This window comes from Hippocampus bargibanti, linkage group LG14 (genome assembly GCF_051943395.1).
Source record: "Hippocampus bargibanti isolate YZ-2025 linkage group LG14, ASM5194339v1, whole genome shotgun sequence".
Classification (NCBI taxonomy): Eukaryota; Metazoa; Chordata; class Actinopteri; order Syngnathiformes; family Syngnathidae; genus Hippocampus; species Hippocampus bargibanti.
The window spans coordinates 9835678-9863633 of record NC_142747.1 but is presented as its reverse complement, the minus strand read 5'-3'; the positions used below and the strand labels follow the sequence as shown (position 1 = coordinate 9863633).

The window sequence follows — 27956 nt, the reverse complement described above, 5'->3', positions numbered from 1 at the left end:
TCCCTGAGGACCACTGTTCTGCATGTTTTCCATATCTCCCTCCTGCAACACACCCGATTCTAATGATCAGATCATCAGCAAGCTACGTGGAGGCCTCATATTGAACCTGTACATTGGAATTAGGTGTTTTACAACTGTAAGAGTTGGAAAACATGCAGGATAGTGGCCCTCCAGGACTGGGATTGCCCACCCGTGCATGCTTTGTATCATTGAGTTTTTGAATGTCACTGTGCCGATGGCCATTTTGTGTTTGGGAGCCTTTTACTGATCATCTTCATCTTTATGAAGTTCATAGAGTTGCTTTTTATGTAGCCACAAGGGGACATAAGCCAGTGTCTTCTTGTGCCCGGATAAATACAGAGGGTTGTGTCAGGAAGGGCATCCGACGTAAAAGCCTGGCCAAAACAAACATGTGAATCAAACCCCTGAAGATGGAGGACACTGATTTGCTGTGGCGACCCCTTGAAGGGAAAAGAAGACATTGAAATTAGGTGTTTTACAACCGTAAGAGTTGGAAAACATGCAGGATAGTGGCCCTCAAGGACTGGGATTGCCCACCTCTGCTTTAAATCATTGAGTTCTGGCGCCCTCATATGTACCGTTGTGTTTTTGAAATGATTGTACTGTATTGTTTATAGAACACCCTAAGTTTTCTCAGACTGAACAATTTAATCACAGTTGCATCACCGTGATAAAAAAATTAAGGAGTATAAGGAAGATATTTTAACAAAATCACGAGGGGGAAAATCTTATTTAAAATTAACTTTGTCTGCTACATTAGCAGCAACTGTCAAGTCGTCATTAACAAAGAGTTCAATAAAATGTTGTTGAACTACTTTTGGTACAAGTTTTTTTCCCCATGGTTGATTTTCAATTTAATGAGTGTGAAAGCCATATTTTAAGCTTCCTTTTCTTAAAATAAGCTTTCAGAATCAGAATCAGAATCAGAATACCTTTATTCGTCCCGCAATGGGGAAATTTGCAGTCCACAGCAGCAATTGAAGAGGGATGGGGTTGGGGTGGGAGTGAAAGGATAGAAAACAAGATATTCTAAGCATAACAAAATAAACTAAAAGCAATGTTGTAAATCTGCCATTGACAGTTGAGTGAATGGAGGAAGCTAACAGCAGCGGTAATAAAAAAAAGTGACTGACGTGCATAACAGCCTGGTTCCTTCTACTTCGACGAGTCCAAATATGGTCCCAGTGGCGCTTATGGATTCCATCGCCATCTATCGGCCAACAGCGTGAACTACGCCTTGGCTGCTGCTCCCCTGGAAAATGGCGACACGAGTCCTTCAGAGAGTGAGAACCGGCTTGGCTCGGGCTCAAAGCGGTGCCCCTTCAACCGGGCATCTTCTCGTGTGGGGCAGGTTGGTTTGTCATGAAAATGCATTGCACGTTGTATATTTTGATGGAGGTTGTTGTTTGTGTCGTAGCATCGGAGTCTGATGCGATATAAGTGTGCAAGCTAGCTGCCGATGTCGTTGCTAAATATGTTATGGAGCAGTCAATCTTGGAAACTAAACGAAACTATTTTAAAAACACTTACCTTGGAATGTCTTATTTTTGGAGAATAGATGAACGGTTTTTATTTGCTCATTCACAAGAAACGCACTTTTTTAATGTGTCAGATGCTCAAGGTCAATTTGAAATGCCATGTTGGACAATGGATGCTAACTCGTACTCCTATTACAATGTCATCAGAAATCCAATTGATACAGTATGAAACATTTTCTTTAGTTACAACTCAACTTTGTTTTACAGAGGCTTCTCTGTATCCAAAGTCACCAGAGAAGACAGCTGGTTCAAGTCACTTTTTGTCAGGAAGGTTGATCCCAGGAAAGATGCACACTCGGCTCTACTGACCAAAAGCGAGGAAAGTAACCTCTACAAAATTCAGTGTAAGTTTATTCCCGTCACAAATATCCCGAAAATATCATGATTGTTTAACTTAACCTCTATTTTCAGTCCACAATGTCAAGCCAGAGTGTCTTGAATCATACAACAAACTCTGGTAAGTCTTATTTTTATTGTTTAATCCCAAAACAGTTTGTTCAGCGTTATTTACAGCTGTAACACTTGGACAAGTGTACCTCGCGTCATGCATACAGTAAAAATAAACCAGTGTGACATTCTTGTGAGGTGTTTAAGGAGCTGCTATGCTCCGAGTCATCTGCGCATACTCCAGACGTCCACAATCCAAGTCCTTTTTGCTGGCTTTCTATTTCTCTCTGCAACCAGAAACAACATGCAATTTAACAGGAATTGACACAATTGGAATTTTAGGCTTAGTTGGAAGAATATTTTCAATTAAATCGTGTTAGAATCATCAGAATCAGAAAACCTTTATTCGTCCCACAATGGGGAAATTTTCAGTCCACTGCAGCAATTTGAAAGGGGGTGGGGTGGGGGGTGAAAGGATGTAGATCATGGATCAGTGTTGGTAATATTGACTGATTTATTTGTGAAATGATATTTTTTACCACAGCGAGGATGTCTTGCCCTCGATCCATGCTGATAAGTACTATCCCTGTGAGCTGGTGGGCACTTGGAATACTTGGTATGGAGAACAGGACCAGGCTGGTAGGCTTGCTTATGTCATCAGTGCTAAACATATGATATCACAGCAACATTTTTCTGTGGGTATTGTATAGTTGCACGTTAGTGTACTCTGAGATTATCAGGTGTGCTGCTAAAAACAAGACATCAGTTTATTTATTCTTGACAGATAAACAATTAAATACTCCGCACTTAATCTCCATATCCACTTTTGTCACATTTTTCCACATCCCTAAATATTAATTGTTGTATATGACACTGTAAGGATTGTAAATATTTCTGATATTGTAATGTGCCGATGCAGTTCTTTTTTTGTTGTTGTTGTTGTATTTTCTTTGCCCAGTTCACTTGTGGCGTTACAGAGGTGGTTACCCAGCTCTGACAGAGGTGATGAACAAGCTACGTCAGAACAAGGTGAGCAAAGCTTTTTCACACCCATCCTATTGCTCACTGTCAGAGGTATGACAGTCAGACACTGTGGACAGAGATTCGGAACCAGAAAGATTGTCCCTACTGCTGGCAGGAAACACAGTCATCTATGACATACGTCTGAATTCTGCGCCCCTCTGCCAAGCTATTTATTGAGAGTGTATGCAAATTAAAGTGATACATTAGTAACACATAGTTGTCTTGATTAGAATCAGAATCGTCTTTATTGCCAAGTATGTAGAACACACAAGGAATTTGTTTCCGGTAGAACACGCTGCACCAGTATCGTCGTCAAAAAAAACAGCTAAGTGGCACTATACAGTTCCATTTTGGCTACTGTTGAAAGAGTTCAAAGAGTTAATGGCTTGGGGGAATAAGCTGTTTAAATGTCTGATATTGAATACCACGCCTCTGGGCGTTTTGAGTACCAACAGAAAACATTGTGTTTCCCATGAACTGACAAGTTTGTATCCTGGCTATTGATCGCTTCCTATGAAAAGGAGTTTGAAGTCCAAAATTACCCATGTGATATGGATTTCCCCAAGTCATAAATGACTCCTGTGAATCTGACCGTTTAAATTGCCGTGTCCGTTGACCTGATTGACCGCAGGTTGCCTGTGCTTCAATTGTGTTGACTAAGCATACAACAGCATGAAACTTTTAAATATGATAACTTCTCGATCACTCACCCTACCAAGATTTTAAACAAAATGTAATCCATTACTGGCCAATGTTTATCCTCATGGCAGGAGTTCACACAGTACAGGAAGGAGCGTGGAAAGATGTTGCAGTCTCGCAGAAATCAGCTTTTACTGGAGTTCAGTTTCTGGAACGAGCCAGTACCAAGAGAAGGATCCAACATATACGAGCTTAGAACCTACCAACTCAGGGTGAGTACTCAAGCGCAACAGTTTTATGCACATTTTTTTTCACCCATTAAAAAAAAAAAAGCTAATATTGACCGATTAAATAGGCCAAGACTGAATTATACCATTATTCAAGGTAACTGAATGTATTTCACAAGGTGATATCAAACTGGGAGCACTCTGCATTAAGCTGTTCCCAAAAAGTAGCTCTCAACTTACAAAAAAGGTTGTTGATCCCTGATTAAAACCCTGTTTACGAGTTTATTGCTTCATAGGGAGTGCATTTTCAACAATGTGAATGGCTGGCTCAGCTAAGTGTAGTTTTTTTCTGCATGCAATGTTCTGCAAATAAACGAAGATAAGCATTTTAAACCTATTAGGAGCCTTTTGTGTATACAGTGATACCTAAATTTACGAACGCTTTAGTTTACAAACTTTTCGCCTGACGAACATTTTATTCGCAATAATATAATCTTGGCATACAAACAAAAAAAAAACCACACGGAGTGCCACGGTGGCTGCGGACTAGTTTTCGGCGGAAGAACACCAAACCACACGGTCGAACAGCGCCACGGTGGCTGGCGGACTAGTTTTTATCACCCCTTTCCTTGAGTGCATACGTGGTTTGCTATCAAGGATATATTTGCTATTATGGGACCAAAAAAGACCCCACGGCAGGCCAGTGTTCAGCAAAACAAAACAAAATTACGGTCGAGCAGAAGAAGGAGATCATCAAGAAACACGAACGAGATGTGCGTTTGTGTGACTTAGCGTCCCACTACCAGTATGCTAAGTCGACCATTGCTAAGTATGGCTAACGGTGTTTCTATGTTGTCTAAGCAACGTTCTCAGGCAATAGAAGAGGTTGAAAAACTTTTGTTGATTTGGATTAACGAAAAGCAGCGAGCAGGGGCAGGGACATTGTGAGTGAGGGTATTATCACCGACAAAGCATGGCAACTTCACTCCAATAACTACCATAACAAAGGTAAATAAAATGATTTTATTATACTGTACTGTTGATTTCTTTAATTATAATACAATAGCACATTTATTATACATAACATAATTTTGTGTAGTTTTAAGGCTTATTTAGTAGGAAATTATGTTTTATGGGGACCTGGGAACGGATTATTCTCATTTTTAATGGTTTCTTATTGGAATTTTTTTTTGAGATACACACTTTTCAAAGAAATGTTTTGGAAGACAAACTTTTCGCCTTACACACACTTTCTGGGATCCAATTAAGTTTGTAAGATGAGGTATCACTGTATTTGTATATTTTTCTTGATCCTGAGAATAACGCATCACTTTTGCATTATTGACTTAATGACCATGGCAAAAATACCATTTGTATTACTCATCCCATTGTTCTTTTTCTCCAGCCAGGAACAATGATCGAGTGGGGTAATTACTGGTAAGACAGAATAAATTAATTGCACTCATAGAACCTGTCGAACCCTCCTTAAAAATAGCCTGCACAGAATGGAATGCTCAATGATTAAACAAATGAACAAATAATGGGACCGCACTGAAGCCAGACAGCCCTGTCCAGCTGCGGGGATCTACTGTATTTGGATAATGAGTACTTCCATTTCAAAAATTCCAAGCAGTCATCTGAATTTCCATATCTAATCCATAACTGATAAATTGTGATCTTTTTTTCTTTTGGACCACATATGGGAATATTCTTCCTCTCTGTATTCTGAGCAGATTGTAGTTTTCTTCCCATAGATGACATCAATGATTGTTTTGTTTTTGGCAGGGCCAGAGCTATCAGACTACGTCAGCAAAACAGTGAAGCCGTTGGAGGGTTTTTCTCACAGATCGGCAACCTCTACATGGTTCATCACCTCTGGGGTAAAGTCAAGAAAGCAGTTCAACAGGAAATACTGTGCAGCATTAAAGTTGTTTGAAATAAAAGTTTGACATTTTTAGGCCATAAACATAACGCTCAGGTCTACTGTTAAACCTCTGGTGCATAGATTTAGCATAAACACGGTGGCTACTGTTACACTATGCTGCGTGACAGCAGTGAATGGGCCCGAGTTGAAATCAAATTTGTTTCTCGCAGCCTACAAAGACCTTAAATCCAGAGAAGAAATAAGGAAAGGTGCGTGGCAGGAGGAAGGCTGGCACGAAGTGGTCTATTACACAGGTGAGAATATACAAAGAAAAAAAAGGATCTTATATATTGGGGATGGAAGATTATTCACGTATGAATTAAATACCATATTTTCTCGTGTATAAAATGCACCCAAAAGCCTTAATTTTCTTTCAAAGGTCGTCCTGAGCCTTATACACAGGTGTGCCTGATATGTGAAGTAATATTGAGACACAACGGGTCTTGCAATCACTAACAGCAGCCACCGACTCCATTTCCCCCTGTAGAAGTAGTGCGTAACCCCAGCCTCTACTGTAGCGCCTTATAATGTGGTGTGCCTAATATTTGGAAAACGTTTATATCTTTCTATATTCTATTTAGAAAAAAAAAAACATTCATTGAAGATGCGCCTTATAGTCCCGTGCCCATAATAATAATACAATTCATTTATAAGCACCTTTCAATATGCTCAAGGTCGCTTTACAGTCACAGGATGTTTTCCTGTGGGTGAGCAGCGGCAGCCACACGCGCCAGCGTACACTCAACCCGGAAGTAACTCAAATGGATTGAAAGCTAGCTAACTAATAGATAGCTAATAGATAGCTACCTATATAGCCATATAGCTAATAGATAGATACTACCACTACTAATAATAAATAATAATAGTATGCAAAACGTTTCAAGATACACCATTCATTGGTGGTGCGCCTTATATTCCGGTGCACCTTATACACTGGAGAAATACGGTATTTGTCAAAACATTTGCATTATCAACATTGCATTATATTCTATTTAGAAAACTTTTTCATCCGCCTTATAGTCTGGTGCGCATTATATATGCAAAATGTTTGAAAATACACCATTCATTGGGGGTGTGTCTTATACTCCGGTGCACCTTATACACCAGAAAATATGGTATTTGTCAGGACATTTGCAGTGTTTCGCCAAAAACATCCAGTGACAAAATATTTTTCCTCCTTCCTGATCTGTCTCCTGGTTTGCATATTTTTCACACACAATAATTTCAGATCATACAGCCAAATTTAACATCATACAAAGACAACACAAGTGAATACAAAATGCAGTTTCTGAACCCCAATTTATTTAGACATTAAAAAACAATCCATATTGACCTACCCGATGTAAAAAATAATTGTCCCTTGAACCTACTAATGCAACGTTTTTATTTGAATGCCCGCACTCTCCCCAGTTCCTCTCATCCAGCATATGGAATCCCGGATTATGATCCCCACCAAGGCATCGCCACTCAAGTGAAAAGACCTCTTGCAGGCTTGATCATGGTGCGGTCCCGACAAATGAGTAGCTGAAAAGCATCACTTTTGACGGTTTCAGTGCAGCAAAACAGCATGACCTTTCTCCTTTGTCATTTTTGTTGTTTCGGCACTGTTCAACTCCATGAAATATATTGTATATGGACAGCTCAAGGAATATTTACATATTGTGTTAGCCGCTAGTGGCATAGCATGGGGCTGAATGGCCTAAACATTTAAAAACAAGAGCAATTGTAGTGGTTATTGAATGTTTTCTAGTTTGCTGGGAATATGTGTGTTTTGGTTGTTACAGTTTGCACACATAATCATTCAACACCAATTCTTATTTACACCGGCTATATGTGCAAAACTCTCATGTTGGCGAATTTCAATAAATGGTTTCATTGCACTATTTAAATTTGTTTTTTGAATCTTTGGATCATTGCAAAGCATCACAAGTCACTACTAACACGGGGCTTTATTTATTCATGTTAAACATTTCAATGTTAGCTGGGATAACATCTAAATTTTGTCTTACAAGGTATGAATATTTGTTGCATATTCATTTTCAATACGTTAATACTCTTGACTTGAAACGGGTCTTGTTTCACTGCTTTTTCCCCTGAGTTTTTTTTCTGGGTTTTAAATGTGACTTTTATGTTTTTGTGGCCATGTGAACGGAGCAGGACTAGTTATATATATATATATATATATATATATATAGAGTCAGGTATTTTCAGGGGGTATAATGATTAATTACGTGGGCAAGCACGCCATTGTTTTGTCATATTTTATCAGGACAAAAAAAACAGATGCATCTTTATTTGTCTGTCGGGGGCAACAATAACATAGAATTAAAGAAATTCAAGCCACAATATTTGTGTTTAATACTCTGTGAACACATAATTCAATGCAGCCTGTCACTCACATGACTGATTACGACTATCCATATATAATTCTTTTTACATTGCACTTCCCATTGTAGATTTGTGTTGGGGTAAAAATCATGTGTAAAAAGTGCCCAAAACATGTTTAATCTCCACACAAAGTATGGTCTAGTAAAGAAAATCAAGAAGCAGAAACAATTATTTAAAATGTGTTGACGTAAAGGGAGTATGCACAATGGATACAACCATTACACAACTTTTGGTGCAAATAACATTAGTAAAGTTAAAAAAACATAGGGGGTAAATAAATGTACTGTAGAATATTTAAATCTTTTCCATTTCTTTCAGGAGCTCTCCAAAACTTGTAACATACCATGAACTCATTTCTTTAACCTGTTGCCTCACAACATTGCCACCAAATCCGATAAAGGCGCTCTGCAAGGGGGTGGGGAGAAAAGGAGGGGGACAAATTAACTAGATTAGTTTTCACAACAATGAATAGAAATACAAACCTGAATATTTAAATCAATCCAAAAGGCATTAACAATAAACACTTACAGCGGGGGGGGAAGCCTCTAGATCAGTGGCTCCATCACCAATCATCACCACCGTCTTGAAGCCGTATTTTTCCTTCAGCATGCTAATTACTTTCCCTTTACCTCCGCTCTCTGCTGTCGGTTGGCTCTCGTCGAATCCGGCATACTCACCTAAATACAACCACATTCAATCTCAAAAAGTAAAGGTTGACTTATAATTTTGTCTCAAATTAACCAAACATGGGAGGAAACCTGAGTACACGGGAAAAAAAAAAAACACTGGGAGAGCATTCCAATTCCAAACAGGCTGGTGACAAGATTCAAACCCAGAACAAGGTAGACTCTGGACTGAGAGTGAATAACTGAGGGTCGGACAAGGGTTTCATCTATCGGTACCGGTCATTTTAATTTTGAAGTGCCACTGTAATCTTTTGAACACTCCTCTAGTACATGATGTCATGGCTGGCGAGTGTGTATCACAATTCAATGTCTCTACAAACCAAATTACCTCAATAAAACAGACCTGATGGGTATCAGATAATATACAGTCCCCTTACCATTGAAATAGAACTTGAGTCGGTTGGCGTAGATGTTTTCTAGAGGAATGTTTAGCTGAGAGGCCACGTGTTCCACAATGCAACGGAAGCCACCTGAGATGAGGAACACCTTGATGTTGTGCTGGTGTAGACGGTCCACAAGTTCCCTTGGAAATTGGAGTGTATGTATCTTATCAATCACATAATTCTACAATAATGCGAGTGGATAAATATCGCACCCATGAACATGAAAGAAAAAAAATTACATTACTCTCAAAACAAAACTCATGATGGTGATTTCCTCTCGTACCTGATACCTGGGGTTAGCTGTGGCGGGTGGTCTGTAATCAGTTTGTTGACCTGTTCTCTGGAACATTTGATGATGGCAAGGCGTTCAGTCAAGGCCGATTTGAAAGTCATTGAGCCGCCCATGGCTTTACGAGTCCTAAAACGTGAAAATTAAGGCTAGTCTCATGTGATGTGACAACCCTAGTTGTGTGCAAGAATGAATGTATTTACATTTCCGTCACAGCATCCCCCACGCCACAGAATTTTGCCAGTTCATCGATGCCTTCTTCTTTGATGACTGTGCTGTCCACGTCAAAACAGACAGCTTCTGCTCTTCTAAAAAGTTCTTTAGTCTCTGACATTGTTGACACTGCAATACTGTGACGAGAAGTACAACCAATATTAGTGGAATAAACAAGAAAAACAACTAACATTACAGTAGTTTCAGATAATTTTACTTTCTGTTCTATTTTTTTTGTATTGGGCTTGTTGCATTCGACAAAACAAGATAAAACAGAGAGTGTGGGGTCTAATAAGGAAGGTATAATCATGGAGGCCTACAGCAGTGAAATGGAGCAACATGAACCTGGGAAGAAATATTGAGTTTTATTTTACAAGTTAATAAAAGAGGGAAGCTAGTTTGTATGAATGCTTTTTTCATTGTTCAACGTGAATTAAGTGAGTATTATACATAATTGACAATACAATTAAATTGCACTGTTGCAATTACGCATTTCAGAACTTGTCCTTTATTTATTTTCGTTGAAGCGGCACAAAAAACGGCTCCAATCTTAAAGTGTGAATGCCAACAATACGTTGCATAATGCCCGCCTAAACAAAACATATGAATGGGACCATGGTGGACATCTTCTGCCACTGTTGCGTCACCCCGCCACTCATCATGTTCAAGTTAATGCTTGCAAAACTAAAGTTCACAACCAAATAGAATAATGCAACGTAGCAGATAAACTGAGGCCAAAACTGTACACCGCTATGCATCTCTGGAGAACCGCTAACATTTGATAAAATTACATTCTGTTCAGCCGAACACAATACGTCTTGGCTGGCGGTCATTTGACGCCAGGTGTAAAAAAAAAAAACAAGTTGGCGTTAAACGAATACCAGGACAATGATGTCGTACAGGAAATTAATCAACAAATCAGCAAAAAGAACAAACCGTTCGATGCAAGTGGACATGAGACAGCTTCAGGAAGAGCTGGCCAACTCCGAACAAAAAGCATCGGTTTGTGTAAACTGCAGAAGAAGAGCGGAGATGCAAGTTAGACCAATCAGAGCGAAGCCGGTGATAGACAGCCCACCCTCATCTGATCGGACGTAAAACGTCTGACCAATCAGAGCTCTGATATCAGTAATCCCGCCTCTACATCAGAACTGACTCTCTGACTCTGCAATTTCGAACCACAAGTTGAAGTAAAGGAAAAATCGACCACGAGTTAAGTAGACAGCGAGAACTTTATCAATAAACGAGGATACTGGTTGAGGTTTGTATTGCGTTGTCGCTTAGGTAATTTAGGCGTGAGGAATATAGTGTATTTCTCACAAAAAATGGACATCAACTCGATTCTAATTGCATTTGATTTAGCTTTAGCATCGCTATCAATCACGCTGACTCACTGGGTTCTCTCGTTCTTTTTAAGCTATACTATGGCAAATACTTCGAGTTGTTTCATTAATTTGGACGATTAGGACATATTAAATGTTATCAATGTTAATTCTGTACATTAAGATGTCGTTTTTAATAAATAAACGGTAACATTGCCGACCGACGTGTGTGAAAGCATGGCCGAATTCTGATTTACTCTTCCAAGTGGTAAATTTAGTCAAATTACCTTTTTTTTTCACGCAAACCTTACAATGGTTGAGCGACTGGGCCGCTCATTCTACTGTCCGTGGTTTAAATTTCATTTTAGTAGGAAACACTTGCAGTATAGTGAATATATGAATAATTACAGAATTTCTTACAGTTTACCATAACATGCTTTTCTTGTTCCCCCTAGAACACCAGCCGATGTCGATTGGTGAGCCGAAGGCGATTCCATGCAAACAAAGATGAGGGGTGCGATCACAATCCAACATGAATGCACCCAATGAATGACAAATAAGGAGTTAATTTTAACAATTGAGATTCAGACTCCTCTGTGAGATTATTTTTAATGGAAGAAATTGACAGCATGGCAGAATTCTGTTCCAGCTATGTGGTGGAAACAGTCAGACACCATGCAAGACAATTGCTTCATTTCTTTTAACTATGGGTGAATTGTTTTCAGCTTCATCCAGCAATATAGAAATGAATACACTGATACTCTTGTGACTTGACTCCATATCCAAGGGCTTTGTGAATGCTCCTGTGTCTGAAAAAATATTTTATAACACATGAAATAAACAACTGCAGCATTCCTACCACATCTGAAAACTTTCAATCAGCAAATGTTTCCCTTAATGTAAAACGACATGCATGTGTTCTGCAAAAACAAACCTGCAATGTCATTTTTGTTTTTTTTTCTCTTCAACAGGGCTTCAGCATTGATCGAGTGGCCATAGTCATACTACACTGTGCAGAATTATCATGAAATAAAGTATTTTGACCACATCATCCTTTGTATGCATGTTTTCCCACTCCAAGCTGTATAAGTTTACAAATCTCCTACCAATTAAGATAATCTGCATTTTTGTAATGAAAAGGGGTGTGGTCTAATGACATCAAGACCCTATCACAGGGGTCGGGAACCTTTGACTAAGAGCCATAAAAGTAAAATATTTAGAAATATTTTTAAGTGAGAGCCACTCACACGATTTCAACAAAATGAGAATATATTATTTAAAATAACTTTGTGATAATACTCACCATTAGTATGAATAGTTTTCTGTTCCTCATGATTAGTAAAAAAAAAAAAATCCAGCCAAACAATCGGAATGAAAGTCAACTTGCCGGGTCTATCGGCGAAGTTTCGGCTCGCGAAGTCTGCACACTGTTCATTAGCTTGCACGTTTGCTTTCTGCTGTCTTTTACAGAAGGATATACAGTGAGACCTCAACTTACGAACTTAATTGGTTCCCAGACAGTGTGTAAGGTGAAAAGTGTGTATCTCAAAAAAAAAATTCCCATAGGAAACCATTATAATGGGAATAATCTGTTCCCGGGTTTCCATAAAATATACTTTTCAACTAAATAAGCCTTACAACTACACACAACATACCTTATTCTATGTATAATAAATGTGCTATTGTATTGTAATGAAAGAAATACACTGCATTGTATCATAAAGTCACTTTATTTACTTTTATTTGTGATGGGCATTGATGGCTTGATGGAATGGTGTTGGAGGTCGAAGGTCAAACGGAATTGCTGTTTGGAAGGAGAGGCACATTACATGATGACTGTAATTAAAGAAATAAACTGCTTTAAAATAAAGTTTTATTTACCTTTTTGATGGTCGTTGGTGGCTTATGGAAGGACAGTCACCTTCCATAAGGACTGTTGGTAACTTAACCTCTGGTGCTGTTCGGTCGTGTGCTTCCGCCGAAGATCACTCCGCCAGCCGTGGTGGGTATGTATTATGAAAATAGTGCTTATTATAAGGTTTAATTTTCAGAAATTTGAAGTGTGTAAGACGAAAAGTTTGTAAGATAAGGTGTTTGTAAGTTGAGGTCTCACTGTAGATGCTAATGTTAGCATGGGGCTTGTCAAAGTGCCATCGATATTCAACTGTTTCATTCTTGGTATTATTTTATTGCAAATTTGAATCACGGCCGAACCTTTTCTCTCCACAAAGGTGAATCCTTTGGTTTTTTTTTTTACTTGTCAGGCATATTTAAGAGGGGGCGTTTACCTGTTTCGACATCAACGGCCATAGGTCAATATCATCCAATCAAAAATGCGCTGTCCGCCAACTACCGCCAAAACCGGAAATTAACAGCGAAAAAGTGACAATATGTATTTAATTTCATCAGCGAGCCGGATGCAATCATCAAAAGAGCCATAGGTTCCCGACCGCTGCCCTATCAGGTGTCCATTATTATTAGGCGACTTCCTTTCCTTTGGCAAAATGGGTCAGAAGAGATTTGACGGACTCTGAAAAGTCTGAAATTGTGAGATGTCTTGCAGAGGGATTCAGCAGCCTTGAAATTGCTTAGCTTTTGGGGCAGGATCACGGACCAATCAAGCGTTTTATGGCAAATAAACAACAGGGTCGCAAGAAGCGCGTTGGAAAAAGATGGCGCAAAGTATCCCCAAGAGTTGAGGGAAATCAAGTGTGAAACTGCCAAGATGCCATTTGCCACCAATTCTGCCATATTTCAGAGCGCCAACGTCATTGGACTGTCAAAGAGTACAAGGTGTGCTATACTCAGGCACATGGCTAGGGTAAGGAAGGCTGAAAAAACGACCACCACTGAACAAGAGAAGATAAAACGCCAAGACTGGGCCAGGAAATAGGTCAAGACTGATTTATATAAGGTTTTATTGACTGATTAAATGAAAGTGAGTCTTGATGGGCCCTTAACTGGATCAGTAACGGGCAGAAAGTTCCACTCAGACACCGGCGAGGTGGGGTACTGGTACGGGCTGGTATCATCAAAGATGAGCTTGTGGGACCTTTTCGGGTTGAGGGTGGAGTCAAACTAAATTTCCAGTCCGACTGCCAGTTCCTGGAAGACATCTTCAAGCAGTGGTACAAGAAGTCGGGATCTTTGGAGAAAAACACGATTTGCATGCGGAACAGTGCTTCATCACATGCCTCCAAATACTCCAGAGTGGCTGGCCAGTAACGGTCTAAAAATAAAAAAATGAACCACATAGAGAACCTGTGGTCCCTTATGAAATGTGAGATCTACAAGGACGGAAAACAGGACACCTCTAATCAGTGTCCAGGAGGTTGTGGTTGCCCCTGCATGCAATGATGGTGGACAGATCACAAAGTTGACAATGCATGCGTGGGAGGATTTGGAGTGTCCTTCTAAAGAAAGCTGGCTATATCGTCACTGTTGTTTCTGAATGTCAGAAATGGTTATTTGTACATTTTGAGTTGTTATATTGGTTTCTCTGGCAAAAATCAATGATGTGGTTATATACGTGGTTTTTATTAATTTGCTGAACAATTCTACACAGCAACAGTTAGACAGACACAGATATACTCCTAAGATTGCCAAAACTAAAAAAAAAGCCTCACTCTAACTTTCCAAAATATTATTTTTTGATATTTGAGTCTTTTAGGTTGATTGAGAATATAGTAGTTGTTCAATTAGTTACTCCTCAAAAATACAACTTGCCTAATAATTCTGCACAGAGTTGTAGATGGTGCATGTATTCATGCATCTGTCAAGTGCCATTGCAACATGAGGATGCTGAAGGAGTAATGATGGGTGCACGCTTGCAAAAGGATACAATAAACACAGAAAACAAAGTTTAACACTAACTCGTGTTGCATTTTTTTATTTCATTAAAGTTACATTTCAAACATTTTCACACGATAAAACATCAAAATTATATTGTGTCAAGAGTTACAAAATCCATATAAGACAAATGACATTGTCTGGCTCAGATCATAATATGCACAGTGAACATTTTTTTTAAACTTCCAACACTTCTATAATATCCCTGGCTGCCAATACATTTTAATTGTATGTAGTAAACCGCATCTCAAGTGTCAAAATCAGTTTTGTCCCGCGGCACTTTGTAGTTAACGTCTTCCCTCGGATTGGCAGTTACGAGAGTGAAACCGTATACAACATCCCATCATATTATTAGTTGTAAAAAAAACGGATTTAAGCAAGGGTCATTGAAGTTGATGCACATGATTTATTTGCTTTCAAGGGCCACATAAAATGATGTAACAGGCCAGATCTGGCCACAGGTGGTGCAGTTTTATGTACAAAAGGTATTTTGTCTTCAGCGTTGAGTTAATTCTGAAATAGTTTGTGTGGAAAAATAAATACTCAGCATTTTAAGCCGCCACTTCTCCAATACAGCCTCGTGGACAAGCTGTTTATCACCAGATATGCTGGACTGACTCATCAGCCTCTGCCGCTATGGACAGCAGGATGGCCTTGGGAGTGTTCTCGAAAAGTGCCGCTCTGTTCTGCGCCTGGCCCTTCTTGACCCAGTGGCCGTAGATCTTGAAGGCACATGCGTCAATGAGCTTCCGAATTGGTTTGACCGCATATGGGTCACTTTTGAGAACCTCTTTGGTGACAGGTTTGACTCTGCGGTAGTTGCAGTAGATGCGCATGGTGGCGAGTACTGTGATGCAGATGACCTGGTGGAAAAGTAGCATTATTTCAGATACTAGTGTTGTACATTGATTTTAGTGTCACACTAGCACTCGGACATTACCTTTAATCGACTCTTACAACATCACTATTTGATCGATCCACTAATTTGATTGGAGGTTAAATTCTCCTAAACTCATTCACTGTCGGACGTGCAAAAATGTGTCCACTCCAGTGCCAGGGTTTTTGTCATTGTCACTTGAATTCCAGGACGCACATACGTAATATTGCGTTTTAGGACTACATAAACATTAAATGCATTATTAGAAACCTTAGACTCTTTTCTTTCATCAGAAAAAAGACTTATATCCTAAATTATAAGTGTCTGGAGTTATATGACCTTGAAATGAGGGTGGCTGTCCAAAATACAATGCAATACAATACATAGATATTGGTTTATATAGCGCTTTAACAACAGCTGAAGCTGGAACAAAGCGCTAGCATGGGAAAAAGGGAAAAGCTGGCCCCTAGTGGAAAAGAGAAGAACATAGCCAGAAGCCATCGCCAGCGCTTTATCGGCGGCCAAGCATGAAAAAAACAAAACCCGAACAAATTCAGGAATGGCGCTCTATGTCATATTTTCAATTCCCGAATAAATTTGTGAATGGCAGTGAATAACTTAAGGTGCCGCTGGTAGTAGAGAAAGTATATTTGTTCATTAGCGGTCGATGTGTAAATTAATCACAGTAGACTATTAGCTGACATGGTCAACTCGTGCTATTACCAAAAAAAAAAATCTGTTTGTTTCTTGATTCGTTTAAGGTCCTTAAGTCACACACTTGAAACTCATAAGACCTCACCTTGAATTTTCTGTATGGGCTAAATTGTCGGACTTCGTCTACCACATACTGGGAGAAGAACGGATGATTGAGCACCTCGGCGGCTGTATAACGCTGTTTTGGGTCCACCACGAGCATCCGAGAGATCTGGTAAAACACTCAAACGAGTGTATATTTTACTATCAGGCAGTTTATATGGAACAGATGAGGTAAAGCACAAAAGATAAACATTGGCCGACCAAATCTTTGACCGTGTCAGAGCGGTCATCCCATTCAGGGGATGAGAAGTTGTAATCCCCCGCCAAGATCTGGCGCAGCATTAGCATCTGTTTCCTGTGCCAGAAGGGTGGCGAGCCAGCCAGCAGTGTGTACATGATCACACCCGCACTCCATCTGCAAAGAGGGCAAGCACCATGGCAGAATTCGTTTAGGATAGCAGGAGCTTTCATATCACTTCCGTGAGTGAGTGAATTAGATTTCTTGGAAGGGATTGAGAGCAGTGCAGCTAGGGCGTTTAAGCCCGTACGTGTCCGTAAATGCACTTTATGTAATCACTTTTACAGCTTAGATATTTTTTTATCCCCTCCTCACATGTCAACAGCCGTTCCGTATCCGCGGTGGCCAGAGTCCATGGAGCACTGGATGATTTCAGGAGCGAGATACACAGGAGTGCCGCACACCTCTGCAGGAAAAAAAATATTCAAGCATCGAACAAATTTGGCTTCAGGGCGAAAGGGGTTTACTGAAAGTGAGCGTTTAGTGATTCCTTTGAAATTGCATACATTCTGAGAAGCTGTTGTCAATCTTAAAATTGGGACATTTTATACATACAAAATGTTAATCCTCATACACGTACTGATGCTTATTTCAATGCAAGTGTCGAACAGCGGGCCAGTGACATCATCCAGAGGAGCATCAATGCTTTTCTTCATGATCTTTTTTTGGATTGATTCATTGAATCTATCAATTTAAATAATGCAACGTCATCATTATTTATTCATGATGTAACAATTTCATGTTGAAGCACATCATTATTGGACCTCCGTGCTCAATGGCAGATAGACTTGAGTATCTTGTTGCATCTCAACCTTTGTAACTTAAGAATGCATAACCAGACTCGGATCTGATTTCAAACAGCTGCTGGACCTTTTGGAGAAGTTTTGAAACGTCTTTCTTAGACAGTGCAAATGTTCAATTAAAAAAGTCTGCAAGCTTCGTGTTTTGTTGTCAGTCAACGCTGTATAATGATATTATAAACGACAGACACATCTCAGCAGCTATGACAACTATGATGTGAGCGATGTGTCAAATGCCCCCCCTCCCCCGGCGGGGTACTCTATTTGTGTTTATGAGTTGAGCTCTAACCTTTAAGCGTCTGTCCCGGTTGTATTTGCACGGCAAAGCCAAAGTCGGTGAGTTTGATGTTCATCTGGTCATCCAAAAGGATGTTTTCAGGCTTGAGATCACGATGGACTATGTTTTGGCCATGGAGAAAATGAACCACATCCAGCAGCGCACGCATGATGTTCCTATAACCGATAGATCAAGCACTCATGAATGCTTTATATGGCCGTGGTATGAGAGTAAAATGGTTTTAGGAGAAGTCAAAATTTGTTCAGTGACCTTGTTTCCTTCTCACTCAGGGTTACTTTCTCGGTGAGGTAGTCAAAAAGTTCACCCTTTCTCATTCTGAGTTGCAGAAGACAATTAGTAAAACAAGAATAGATGAACATTCATGAAAGCAAATTAACTTCAGGACAAAATTGAATAAGGTTGAAAGTGTAGATTTCCTGCTGGTCATTACTTACAGGTCAAAAACCAGGAAGAAGAATACGTTGGACTCATAAAAATCTTTTAGCTGTACTGGAGGGAAATATACGTCAAACAATGTGTGCAATTGCCGTTGATAGTCGCATAGCAAATGGCAAAATGTATCATATCTGACCAATGAAAGTGTTTTGGTCATACAACAACCAAACAAATGAAGGCAGGGTGCATTATAGGTGCATTCATAATGAACTTACTAATATTCTCCTGTCCACAGACTTTCTTGAGGATATCAATCTCCTTCACTGTAGAGTCCCTGAGCTCCTCAATCTCCTGCAAGGCCATCTTGTCTGAAGGGGTGATGTCTATAATCTTCACAGCGTACTCCCGAGATGTGTGTTTGTCCACACAGCGACGCACCACGCTGCTCACTCCCCTGAGGGTAGATAAAATTCTTTGGATGTTCAATCACTGGTCAGTACGGACAAAACGGTGACTTCTGATAATAATAGTAATAATAATAATAACAATAATTGTAACAATTAGTATTATTATATCCTTCCATTTATGAAGATGCTTAACCAAGCATGTTTTTGAAATATGAGAGTAAACGGAGTACCAGGAAAATTTCCCCGCAGGCACGCACGGGGGAGAACATGCACAAACAAAAACCAAAAAAATGATGTGCTGAAAAAGGTAGATTTTTTAAAATTATGATTAAATAGACTGAGTGGTGCAGTATGAAACTAGTATTGTGACCCAGTTCAAATTCAAAACAAAATCTGTGACATGATCTAAGATCCGAATCCTTAAACACGTTCTGAACACAAAAACAAAACACGCAAGACACACGTACACCTCACCAAGAATGTTGCTTATATAAAGGGGGCCACGAGACATGGAGGGGAATGACAATTAGTGTTCTCATTCTCTGCTCACATCCCCCACGGGATGTATGGAACACCATCATGGTAGACGTGAAAGGACAAATAATGAATTGAAACAATGCAAAACCAGTCCAAATAACAATTATCTCAAATTAAATCAATGTCATTATGTCACGTGCTGTATAAACACACCTTCCCAGTATCTCCTTGGGCTCATACTTGTCATAGAACTCCTGGCCGCCCACCCAGTCAGGGATCTCCTCTTCTTTGGTCATGATGAAGTGATTGAAATAATGGCAAGGATCTATGGATCCACGCAATGGTCTATAGAGAGAAACTAGACAAATTTATGAAAGGTCATCACCTCATTCCGCATAGTATGTATTTAAAATTGACCACTAGTAAACATATATCATAAAACATGTCGATGGACATGTTCATTTGACGCCCCTTATTCTTGAAAAAATCTGCTAACCCGCCCCACAACTCATTCCAAATAACTGAACAGGTGTAAGTTTCCACACACACGCACACGCGGTTATATGGCTGTTAACATGTTTGTGTTAAAAACATTTGTTCCATATAAACACATAGAACACAATGAGGACCGCCAGTAGAGTAGCTCCCGTTATTCTCTACCAGGTCACGTACAGTCTAATAATCATGCCATTATTGGTCACAGTCGTCAAGTGATTAAAAAAAGAAACAACGAAGCTTTAATTTTTCACCTACGATATAATATTTAAAAAAGCGAGACACTAAAATGGTGTTAAATTTGGAACATATTCGCTCTATGGTACTTTTCTGACTTCCATTTCCTTTACAAAATTAAGTTTCAACGTAAGCCGGGGAGTTACAGTAACAGGCTCAGTGCTAGCTAAAACTGCGAACGTTATTGCGTATTTTTGAAACCATACTTGCTTGTACAAATTAGCGTGAAAGGAACTAGAAAGGACTGTCCACTCACCACTTTCCGTCTCACTCAGTCCCTCCTATTCGAGGTTATCCATCATTGAGTGAACAAGGGCGAACAACGACGCTGCCACAGCTTTGCGAGGTCGCTGCCATGACAGGAGCTCCAATGTCAAGACACCAAAAATAAACTGTCACTTCTGAAACGACCACTTTCTGCTACAGACTAGTACCTACTTAAAAAGCACAGCTACTCATATAACCTTATCAACTGTCTTACGTTACTCCAAATGTAAACTCTAATATGACTGGTCCACAATGCTCCAGTAAAATTTATCACTACAGTACATACAAAAAACGAGCTTATTTTATTTCCGTTTATATTGCCTCACATAAGACTCCATATTAACACAACCCGAATTGAAAGTATCCTTTGACTGATACTTCATACAGAACTGAAATATTTTCAAACACTTAATTTCAATTAGGGCTGTCCCACGACAGTCGTGAAAGCACCGCGCAGCCTCTGCAAGTGAACATTTACAAAGGGCCGGGTATCTATAATGTGTCTGTGTAGTCATACAGGGTAAAGTTGACAACTGTTGTATGCATGTACCAAAATACGTATGAGTAATGAAGTAATGATTTTGCCTTCTTGGCGTATCCATCTTCTCATTCTACACAGTAGTACAGTACTGTATATGCCACTTAGAATATGTGTGCCTTTAAATGGCAGTGACTTTCTGTGAGATTCGGGGTGAGTCGTGCATGAGCATACAGGCAGCTTGCTGTTACCTGCGAACCCATGAGACGGTTTGCATGATGAGTGACTCAGATAGTGCAGCTCGTGTGTTGATTCTGTTACATAGCCTTTGTTCAAGTCAAGAGACTGAAAGTGCACTGGTAGCCGTGTTTGGCCATGACGCCCTGTGGGGATTGGTAGCATTTGTTCAAATTGTGGTGGTCAGCTGTATTGAATTGGCTAATCATGTATGTATACCCTAGATGTGCAGTTTACCATGTACCACGTTTTCCTTTTCCAGTGACACATTCAGTTTTAGTGTAATGTTATGTATTGCAATTATGACAGACAAAACGTTAGAATCTTGTTTTTTTGTCTTCATGATTGAAATGCTTTAATGTTTTTCTTTCAAGCAACAAGGTTTGTCAGCAATCAGTGCTGGTAAAATGCAACCGAAACAAACTCAAAAAAGCAACATGTATATCAACATGTGACTACAAGCTCTTCTGCAGTCTCCACTGATTCATTTGCTTGAACTGTTGAATAGAAGTAGATTTCCCCGGTCTCTTAAATTAATTAATGTCCGGCAATATGAGGGTCTATGGTCTGCTCCCCTACAAGGTTTCTGGATCCAATTCAAGATAGCCCTGTGGGATGAACAAAAAACAGTTTATATAATTAAACAAACTTTCTATGAAGCAATAAAACTCAAAACTAACCCTCAAACTGTTGAGCACTTACAGGTCAGAATATTGCATCAGATAATGAATTACACAGCCATGATGTAAATGTGGTATGTAACAGACACATTTTGAAACTATTTAAGTCTTATCGCCTTGGGCAAAAACATGGCCCCCATCAGTGTTTCTGCAACATTATGCACCAGTTTTTAATAATTCCTATTCATTTTTTTTCTTTGCTTATTGCTGAAGAATTTTTGGGGGCCTATGACTGTATGCACATTTACAAAACCTTGATTCGAAGGAGCTACTTTTTCTCATACAAATAACAGTATACTTTTATACTTACCATTGGCAAACTTGCACTGTTTGAGCACCTCGCTGAAGCCCTCACAGAGTTTAAGATCGCTTTGTGATTGAGCACAGTCAATGAACTGTTTGAGCTCATAGGAACAGGCTTGCTGTGGGGTATTTTGCTGCATGTAGGGGGATTGTGATTGGTATGGCAGGGCCTGGTGGGGCTCCTAAAGCAGAAAAGGCAGATGATTACAACCATTCAAGAGCATTCATTTGCATTAATGTTATTTGCATTGAGGGTATTCCGACAAACGAATTAATTTCTGAAATATAAAGAAGTATATACAAAGCTTTTTGCATTTGTAATGTGTGACAAATAATTGCACATAGTTGCCCAATTAATAAAGAAGTCCATATACAAGATTTGCAACAAAAGTCTCATAATGAAAGCAACAATACTAATAAAGAAACTACATCTATTACACAAAATAATTGACCTTTAGTTATAAATGAAAAAAGGATTGTTCATTAACCTGGTATGTCACATCAGGCCGGGCAGGCTCTGAGCTACCCCCACTGAAGGCTCCTGTCATTGCATGGCCGAGAGTGTGTCCGACCGCAGAACCAACGGCTACCCCAGCAGCGGTTGTAGCCATCTGGGCAAACATACCAGGCTGCCTGGGTGCTGCCGCTGGAGCAGCCATAGCAGTCGGAGGTGCATGCACTGGTACAGGTGCACGAGTTGGAGGGGGCGACGGAGGTGCCCGGCTGAAAACAATAGTCACATAAAAGGTCAAACAATGGGACCATAACTGTTTTTTGTAACAACTGACTTGGTGATTTAAAATAAATAAAATAAAATACAGATAATCGTATACCAAATAGTCAATTCTTGTTACATTTAAACTACGTGTAGTTTTTTTTAACAGAGATAAAAGTTGTATTTTTTTAATTTCATATGAATCGGTTTTGCTATAACCAACCCAATGAAGTCAAGCAATTTTACCAAATGACTGCCTTAATCACAGTTTATGAAATATATCTCAGATCACTACTATGTACTTGATTTTGTTGTACTAGGAGAGGAAAAAACGTTGGGTTGAAAATGTTAACATAACCTATTATTTAAGCAGCGTCACGATTTGGTAACGTGGTGTGGGCAACGAAGTGACCTTGAAGCAATACGTAACTATAATTTAACGAAGCGGACCAAATCTCACACGAACATTTTGAGTCGCACAATTGCAATTGAACAACTTTGTGTTACAAGTAATTTTCTCCTTCTAGTGTGCAGTGTCAGGACACGTTCGCATCTGACGCAAATGTCGTCACCTTGCTTCACAATTTATTGCCGTAACATTCAAATGTTACCTTGATGGAGAAGGCATCCTTGATGTTCGGCTTCTACTTCCTCTTGGCATGGTGTCGAAATGCACAAGTTATTATGTCTAATGTTTTGTCGTGGAAGATCTACGATATAACCTAGCGACTGGTCTTCAGCTAACACTTTTATCTAGCGACCTTTAGCTGTTCCGGAAATTTCTACGCGTTACATCATTTTTCCTCCGTGTAACTTCCGGCATATAATAAAAGTCTTTAATAATTTCGTTATTGGTTACAGCTTCAAGGTTTGCTAGATAATTTACGCATATATATTTTTGTATTGTCACGTATTCCTCCTGCAAGTTAAACACACAGTAAATATGAAAATGTTGATAAATCACATGAAAAACGTCAACATTTTCAATAATCTTTAATTTGTGAAATAAATAATGAATAGGAAATCAATGATTGCCATGTATACCCCCAAAAGATTACAGAACATTTTGGGTCATATATCTCTATACTTCAGGAAGTGAAATCCTGGCTTTGAAAAAAACAGATGAGAGTACAAATGCAATCGATAACTTTACTCTAAATAATTATGAATGTGATTATTTTCCTATGAAAAAAACAGTAAAGCTCAAGATGGTGCATGCTAATCCCTTTTCCCCTTTCTCTTTTTACTTGGATTTTTATGAAACTGATGGCGCCCACCATGTCCCGATCTTCGCTCGGCCCAGACTGGCATAGGTGCCTCCATTTCTCCCGGTCGTCCTCCTCTGTCTGGTACATGTCCCATCATTTTCTAATCAATAGAGAAGTATTATCTACCTTTGAAGTTTCATTTACAATAAAAAGGCAGACATCACAGCAGTTTACTGCTTTACCTTGTAGACATTTGTGCTGGTTCCAGCTTTGATAGGCTCAATGTAGGATTGATCCTCTCTGGTAGCCAAAAGAAGTGGGAGGGACACTCTGGACAAAACTGCGATGGATGTCAGGGGAGGGACTGAGGTGACTGCTTTGCGACGCTCCTGTGTAAAGAAAGTCATCCTGCCTTGTGAGCGAACAATTCAGTACTATTACTTTATAAAAACACACAGCAATAATTAAATAATATGGAAATAATTTTGACTGTAGTGTTTGCACATTAGGATTTGATGCTTTTTCTGTAAATCATTGCACAACTCATGGTGGTGTGCGCACCTTGGCCACCAGGAGGAAGTATATTACAAACATAACTGGCGACCCCTTCAAGGGAAAAGCCGAAAGGAAAAGAAAATAACATAAACAGCAAAGATAGTTTCATTTGCCCAACGAGTATTTTGATTTGTGTTGGCTGTAAACAGGCAGAATTTCAGAAAGCACACTACATGTCTGCTGTGAGGTTTGCTGCCCCCATTTAACGCTCGCATCTCACATTTTTGCTCACAACTGAAATAAAAAAAATATGTCTGAATAACAGCCCTTATCTTGAAAAAACTCCAGTCGTGTCAATTTTAAGTGGAGATATTGCAATTTTCTTTAATTGTGCTTTGCCATTCCTACCGTTTGCTTTTCTCCCCAGGCAAATGACTCAAGTGAAACCTGAAAGCGTTTCAGCATCATTTGCTGTCGACAGGCATAGTCATCGGTCAGAACTTGATTTATCTTTTCCAGTTGCCTCTAAGGAATCAAGACATTCATTAGAAATTGTAATTGATGTAGAATTACAGGGAACACTGCAGAATGTACAAACACCATACCCACTGCTCTGTGGTGAGGATAGTGCATAGCAGAGGCTTTGACATGGCTTCACCGGGAAGACGAGCAATTCTGGACTCCACCTACGTTGTACGTAATATAAGTATGACATATCTTTGCAATCTTTAAAGGACAACCGACACATCCGGACAAGTTGTGTCCATAATTTGTAAAATCACTTAAAATGACTTCTACTGAAAGCAATTTACAAAGATTCCACCGTATATAGCTATATTTTACGTTTTAAGACTTGTGCTGAATACTCATGAAGTCTTGTTTTCGAGTTGATGACGATGCCCTATGTGACGTCACATTTGGAACACCACTGACCAAGAAAACGACACACAATGCATTTTGGGTCTTTTTTCATCTAAAAACACAGTGTTGATCGCAAACTTAGAAGGAAAACTACATAAATAACACGATTTTGAATCGTTGTGTGTCATAGCCAATTGCAGTAACACGCATAAAAAAGGTGTAGGTTCACATGAATTCACAGTGGACAAATCAGCCCATTTCCAACTGAGCTTGTGTGCCATCTTGTGCATTTTCTGGGTGCTACATTGGAGTCCAGATCTTCACCGGTTTCATCGCTTGCAGACGGCTCGAATTGATACGGAAGGACTTCTTTAATCGATTGCTAACATTTATGCTTTCCTCTTCAGAACTATTTGAATTATATTCATAACTGGATGAGTAAAAAGAAAGCATCTTCTCCGAATCTCAACTCTCTGAAGCCATTGTTTTGATTCTGGAGCAAGGCAGTTTGTGAAGGAGTATCCTGGCGTGATGTCACGAACAAGGGGGTGTGACTTTCTAAATCTCACCAGTTTCAAGCTCATTTTGTGGCAGTTTTGGGATACTTTAAGTCATTCTAATTGGTGTTTTGCATTTGATTAAAAATATCAGCCTGCGTGTTTTGGGTATTGTAGATGATATATAACGTTTTTTTCTGATGTCAGTTAGGAAACAAAAAATGGTGTCGGTTGTCCTTTAAGGCCTCACGTGAAGCATGTCCTCCGCAAACCAACTCACCTCATGCAGCACATCAGGATATTGAGAGGATGTATCCATGTTAAGAGCGTGAAGCAGTAATATCCACTCCGCCTGCATCTCAGCTGTCCTTTGGTTATTGGTCGCATCCCTGTCTTCATGTTCCAGAGAAAATACTGACATTTCCTCCACTCTTTTCTCTTTTGCAGCTTCTTCTCTGGTGGGTTTATCCTCAGAATGTAGCTCTTTATATTTGATTATGTGCGCAGCTTGCAATTCTGACACAAGAAACTCTGCAGGGTTTCAAGCGACATTTTAGGTTCTTCACAATCATGCATAATTCAAACTGCTACAACCTTTCAGGAATAAAAAGACACTTTTTTGTTTCTCACCGGTGATTCTGGACAGGATAGAAGGCTCCAGCACCTCTGATGTTATCCCAGTGAGAGGATATTTTAAGTCGGACAGGATAGTTCTTAGCTCTCTCACTAACAAGACATTATCTCTCCGACTTGGGTCTGCAGTAAGCAAATAACATTTTGACTGAGAACATTTGGGAGTTGAAAAATGTACATTTTGAAGTATATTGAGGGAACACTTGCAGCAATATGGCTGATTTATGATCAGCACAATCATTTACAATCGATCCATCTTTTTTTTCCAAGACAAATGTAAACTTACCATCAGGCCTGAGCAGAACCCGGCGCTTTTTGATTGTGTGAAATTTAAGTCCATAATTTACTATTTCAACACAAATACTCAATAATTAGCAGTTTCAAACCACTTCAAATAATATAGATAATTTGTGTTTCTCAATTGTTAGACTTGACAATACATGGGTGTTCTTAAAGTGTAGGTGTGGTAGGGGCCCTTAGTTTGGCCACTGGAAGCATGTCTTCTCCATCTCCTTTTTCACCTGTTATGTGCAATACATTTGAATTAAATCATTACTCAAGTAGAAATTATTATTTTATCCAAGCACAGGTTGAATGTTCAAATTGTCCATTATGTTTCAGTGGCTAACATCCATGTTTTATATACATTTTAGGAATGAAGGTTTTGCATGGGTCTCGGGTCCTAATAAGTCACTCAAATGTCCTAAATAACTGCTGACAAGTACATTAAAGAGTGGGTAGAATTTATTTTAATTGCACTTTACATTCATACCTTGAAGCTCTGGGCACAGCCGCTTCAGCTGGGATGTAAGCCAGTCAAGCAGTGGGCATGGAAGTTCATCACACGTACATCTCTTCAAACAATAACCGCTCCGGTATCTATTCAATAAATAATGAAATGACAATAAGCATATACCTGTTATGGACTTTATTCGACAGGAAATCATTAAACACGAAATACATTAAAAACAAGCTTGGGTTGCGCCTTTGTGGAAACGTTGCAACAATAAAGAGAAACGATATGACCGCTCATACAACACAACAGCAGTTAAATATCACTTACCCTAACGCGTTAATTACAGAAATAATCCCAACACTCCTCTCCATTTCCCCCTACACTTGCACAATTCGAGAACTGAGTAAGACGTGCGAGCGCTGATACATGTTTTGAGTTCTGACGTCTACTTCTCTCACTTCCTGAATAACAACGAGGTTGCACATTGCTACCACTGTCCGGAGATGGAAGTGACTGGAGGAAGAGTCGCTCGGACAGCAGCGTTGCACAAACCTTTTTGTCCCACGGACCGGTTTAATATCAGACAATATTTTCAGGGACTGACGGCAAAACACAACAAATTAATACGATAGAACTTGCATGAAAACTGTGGTGTTTTCAAAACATAATAATTAACACAAATCATGACAAGACAGTCGTCACATTGCCCGGAACACACTCTGATCGTTCCGGTAGCGTTTAAACGTGCCTTCAAAATAAGATATGACACAAATACAAAGTGCATGAAAACGTGGCAAATATATATACGTGTATATATATAAAGACGTTGTGCACTGGGAAAATGGATGAAAAAGATGCTCTACGCCAGTGTGTTTTTGTGTTTGCTTGCTCCCTCCTGGGATCACATCGCCATATGTTGATGCTTTAGTCCCAGAGA

The 27956-nt window shown here is 39.5% G+C and overlaps 5 protein-coding genes, 1 long non-coding RNA gene and 1 other non-coding gene across 8 annotated transcripts; 3 read left to right on the top strand and 4 right to left on the bottom strand.

The window, feature by feature from the left end:
* Window positions 1–1221: 1221 nt before the first annotated feature.
* Window positions 1222–7642, top strand: nipsnap2 (nipsnap homolog 2). Its single transcript, XM_089013971.1, has 10 exons — window positions 1222–1372; window positions 1767–1903; window positions 1971–2016; window positions 2491–2585; window positions 2905–2975; window positions 3740–3880; window positions 5241–5272; window positions 5621–5715; window positions 5930–6013; window positions 7170–7642. The coding sequence occupies exons 1-10, from the start codon at window positions 1281–1283 to the stop codon at window positions 7232–7234; spliced, it is 858 nt and encodes a 285-aa protein (XP_088870097.1). The 5' UTR covers window positions 1222–1280; the 3' UTR covers window positions 7235–7642.
* Window positions 7643–8019: 377 nt separating this feature from the next.
* psph (phosphoserine phosphatase) lies at window positions 8020–10763 on the bottom strand. The gene is made up of 6 exons (XM_089013972.1): window positions 10655–10763; window positions 9709–9855; window positions 9500–9634; window positions 9211–9356; window positions 8676–8824; window positions 8020–8552 (listed from the first exon to the last, which is right to left on the bottom strand). The coding sequence occupies exons 1-6, from the start codon at window positions 10672–10674 to the stop codon at window positions 8442–8444; spliced, it is 708 nt and encodes a 235-aa protein (XP_088870098.1). The 5' UTR covers window positions 10675–10763; the 3' UTR covers window positions 8020–8441.
* Window positions 10764–10878: 115 nt separating this feature from the next.
* On the top strand, window positions 10879–12091 carry LOC148888222 (uncharacterized). Its single transcript, XR_016117186.1, has 3 exons — window positions 10879–10979; window positions 11496–11554; window positions 12012–12091. It is a non-coding gene; the product is annotated as an uncharacterized LOC148888222 (long non-coding RNA).
* LOC148888223 (small nucleolar RNA SNORA15) lies at window positions 11668–11797 on the top strand. Its single transcript, XR_016117263.1, has one exon. It is a non-coding gene; the product is annotated as a small nucleolar RNA SNORA15 (small nucleolar RNA).
* Window positions 12092–14913: 2822 nt separating the features above from the next.
* Window positions 14914–20615, bottom strand: LOC148888221 (phosphorylase b kinase gamma catalytic chain, skeletal muscle/heart isoform-like). Of its 2 annotated transcripts, none has more exons than XM_089014275.1 (10): window positions 20166–20615; window positions 19391–19522; window positions 18569–18747; window positions 18353–18407; window positions 18168–18233; window positions 17910–18073; window positions 17136–17226; window positions 16784–16937; window positions 16566–16691; window positions 14914–15752 (listed from the first exon to the last, which is right to left on the bottom strand). In XM_089014275.1, exons 2-10 carry the CDS (start codon window positions 19471–19473, stop codon window positions 15486–15488), a joined length of 1185 nt encoding a protein of 394 aa, XP_088870401.1. In that variant the 5' UTR covers window positions 19474–19522; window positions 20166–20615; the 3' UTR covers window positions 14914–15485. The 2 variants fall into 2 exon arrangements, with proteins under 2 accessions (XP_088870401.1, XP_088870400.1); XM_089014274.1 differs by having other exon boundaries at window positions 19391–19535; window positions 20166–20614.
* Window positions 20616–21214: 599 nt separating this feature from the next.
* chchd2 (coiled-coil-helix-coiled-coil-helix domain containing 2) lies at window positions 21215–23369 on the bottom strand. Its single transcript, XM_089013708.1, has 4 exons — window positions 23201–23369; window positions 22363–22597; window positions 21882–22056; window positions 21215–21499 (listed from the first exon to the last, which is right to left on the bottom strand). The coding sequence occupies exons 1-4, from the start codon at window positions 23248–23250 to the stop codon at window positions 21489–21491; spliced, it is 471 nt and encodes a 156-aa protein (XP_088869834.1). The 5' UTR covers window positions 23251–23369; the 3' UTR covers window positions 21215–21488.
* A 211-nt stretch (window positions 23370–23580) lies between these two features.
* On the bottom strand, window positions 23581–27652 carry LOC148888219 (tRNA-splicing ligase complex subunit FAM98B). Its single transcript, XM_089013810.1, has 8 exons — window positions 27347–27652; window positions 27056–27162; window positions 26281–26406; window positions 25931–26181; window positions 24898–24978; window positions 24701–24817; window positions 24040–24186; window positions 23581–23957 (listed from the first exon to the last, which is right to left on the bottom strand). Exons 1-8 carry the CDS (start codon window positions 27388–27390, stop codon window positions 23808–23810), a joined length of 1023 nt encoding a protein of 340 aa, XP_088869936.1. The 5' UTR covers window positions 27391–27652; the 3' UTR covers window positions 23581–23807.
* Between the last annotated feature and the right edge of the window lie 304 nt (window positions 27653–27956).

Excerpts from the sequence above, each read along its gene's own strand:
- nipsnap2 (XM_089013971.1), top strand. The coding sequence starts at position 1,281 with ATGGCGACACGAGTCCTTCAGAGAGTGAGAACCGGCTTGGCTCGGGCT. Across the intron at positions 1,904-1,970 it reads TAACCTCTACAAAATTCAGT|TCCACAATGTCAAGCCAGAG; the intron begins GTAAGTTTATTC and ends CTCTATTTTCAG. Across the intron at positions 2,976-3,739 it reads ACAAGCTACGTCAGAACAAG|GAGTTCACACAGTACAGGAA; the intron begins GTGAGCAAAGCT and ends TCCTCATGGCAG.
- psph (XM_089013972.1), bottom strand. The coding sequence starts at position 10,674 with ATGTCCACTTGCATCGAACG. Across the intron at positions 9,635-9,708 it reads GGGGATGCTGTGACGGAAAT|GACTCGTAAAGCCATGGGCG; the intron begins GTAAATACATTC and ends TTCACGTTTTAG. Across the intron at positions 9,357-9,499 it reads CAGCTAACCCCAGGTATCAG|GGAACTTGTGGACCGTCTAC; the intron begins GTACGAGAGGAA and ends CCAATTTCCAAG.
- LOC148888221 (XM_089014275.1), bottom strand. The coding sequence starts at position 19,473 with ATGACCAAAGAAGAGGAGATCCCTGACTGGGTGGGCGGCCAGGAGTTC. Across the intron at positions 18,234-18,352 it reads TTCTTCCTGGTTTTTGACCT|AATGAGAAAGGGTGAACTTT; the intron begins GTAAGTAATGAC and ends TCTGCAACTCAG. Across the intron at positions 16,938-17,135 it reads TACGGAACGGCTGTTGACAT|ATGGAGTGCGGGTGTGATCA; the intron begins GTGAGGAGGGGA and ends CCCTCTTTGCAG.
- chchd2 (XM_089013708.1), bottom strand. The coding sequence starts at position 23,250 with ATGCCAAGAGGAAGTAGAAGCCGAACATCAAGGATGCCTTCTCCATCA. Across the intron at positions 22,598-23,200 it reads AGGATGCCTTCTCCATCAAG|CCGGGCACCTCCGTCGCCCC; the intron begins GTAACATTTGAA and ends TATTGTTTTCAG. Across the intron at positions 22,057-22,362 it reads GGCCTGATGTGACATACCAG|GAGCCCCACCAGGCCCTGCC; the intron begins GTTAATGAACAA and ends TTTCTGCTTTAG.
- LOC148888219 (XM_089013810.1), bottom strand. The coding sequence starts at position 27,390 with ATGGAGAGGAGTGTTGGGATTATTTCTGTAATTAACGCGTTAGG. Across the intron at positions 27,163-27,346 it reads TCTGTAATTAACGCGTTAGG|ATACCGGAGCGGTTATTGTT; the intron begins GTAAGTGATATT and ends TTTATTGAATAG. Across the intron at positions 26,407-27,055 it reads GCTGTGCCCAGAGCTTCAAG|ACCCAAGTCGGAGAGATAAT; the intron begins GTATGAATGTAA and ends TGCTTACTGCAG.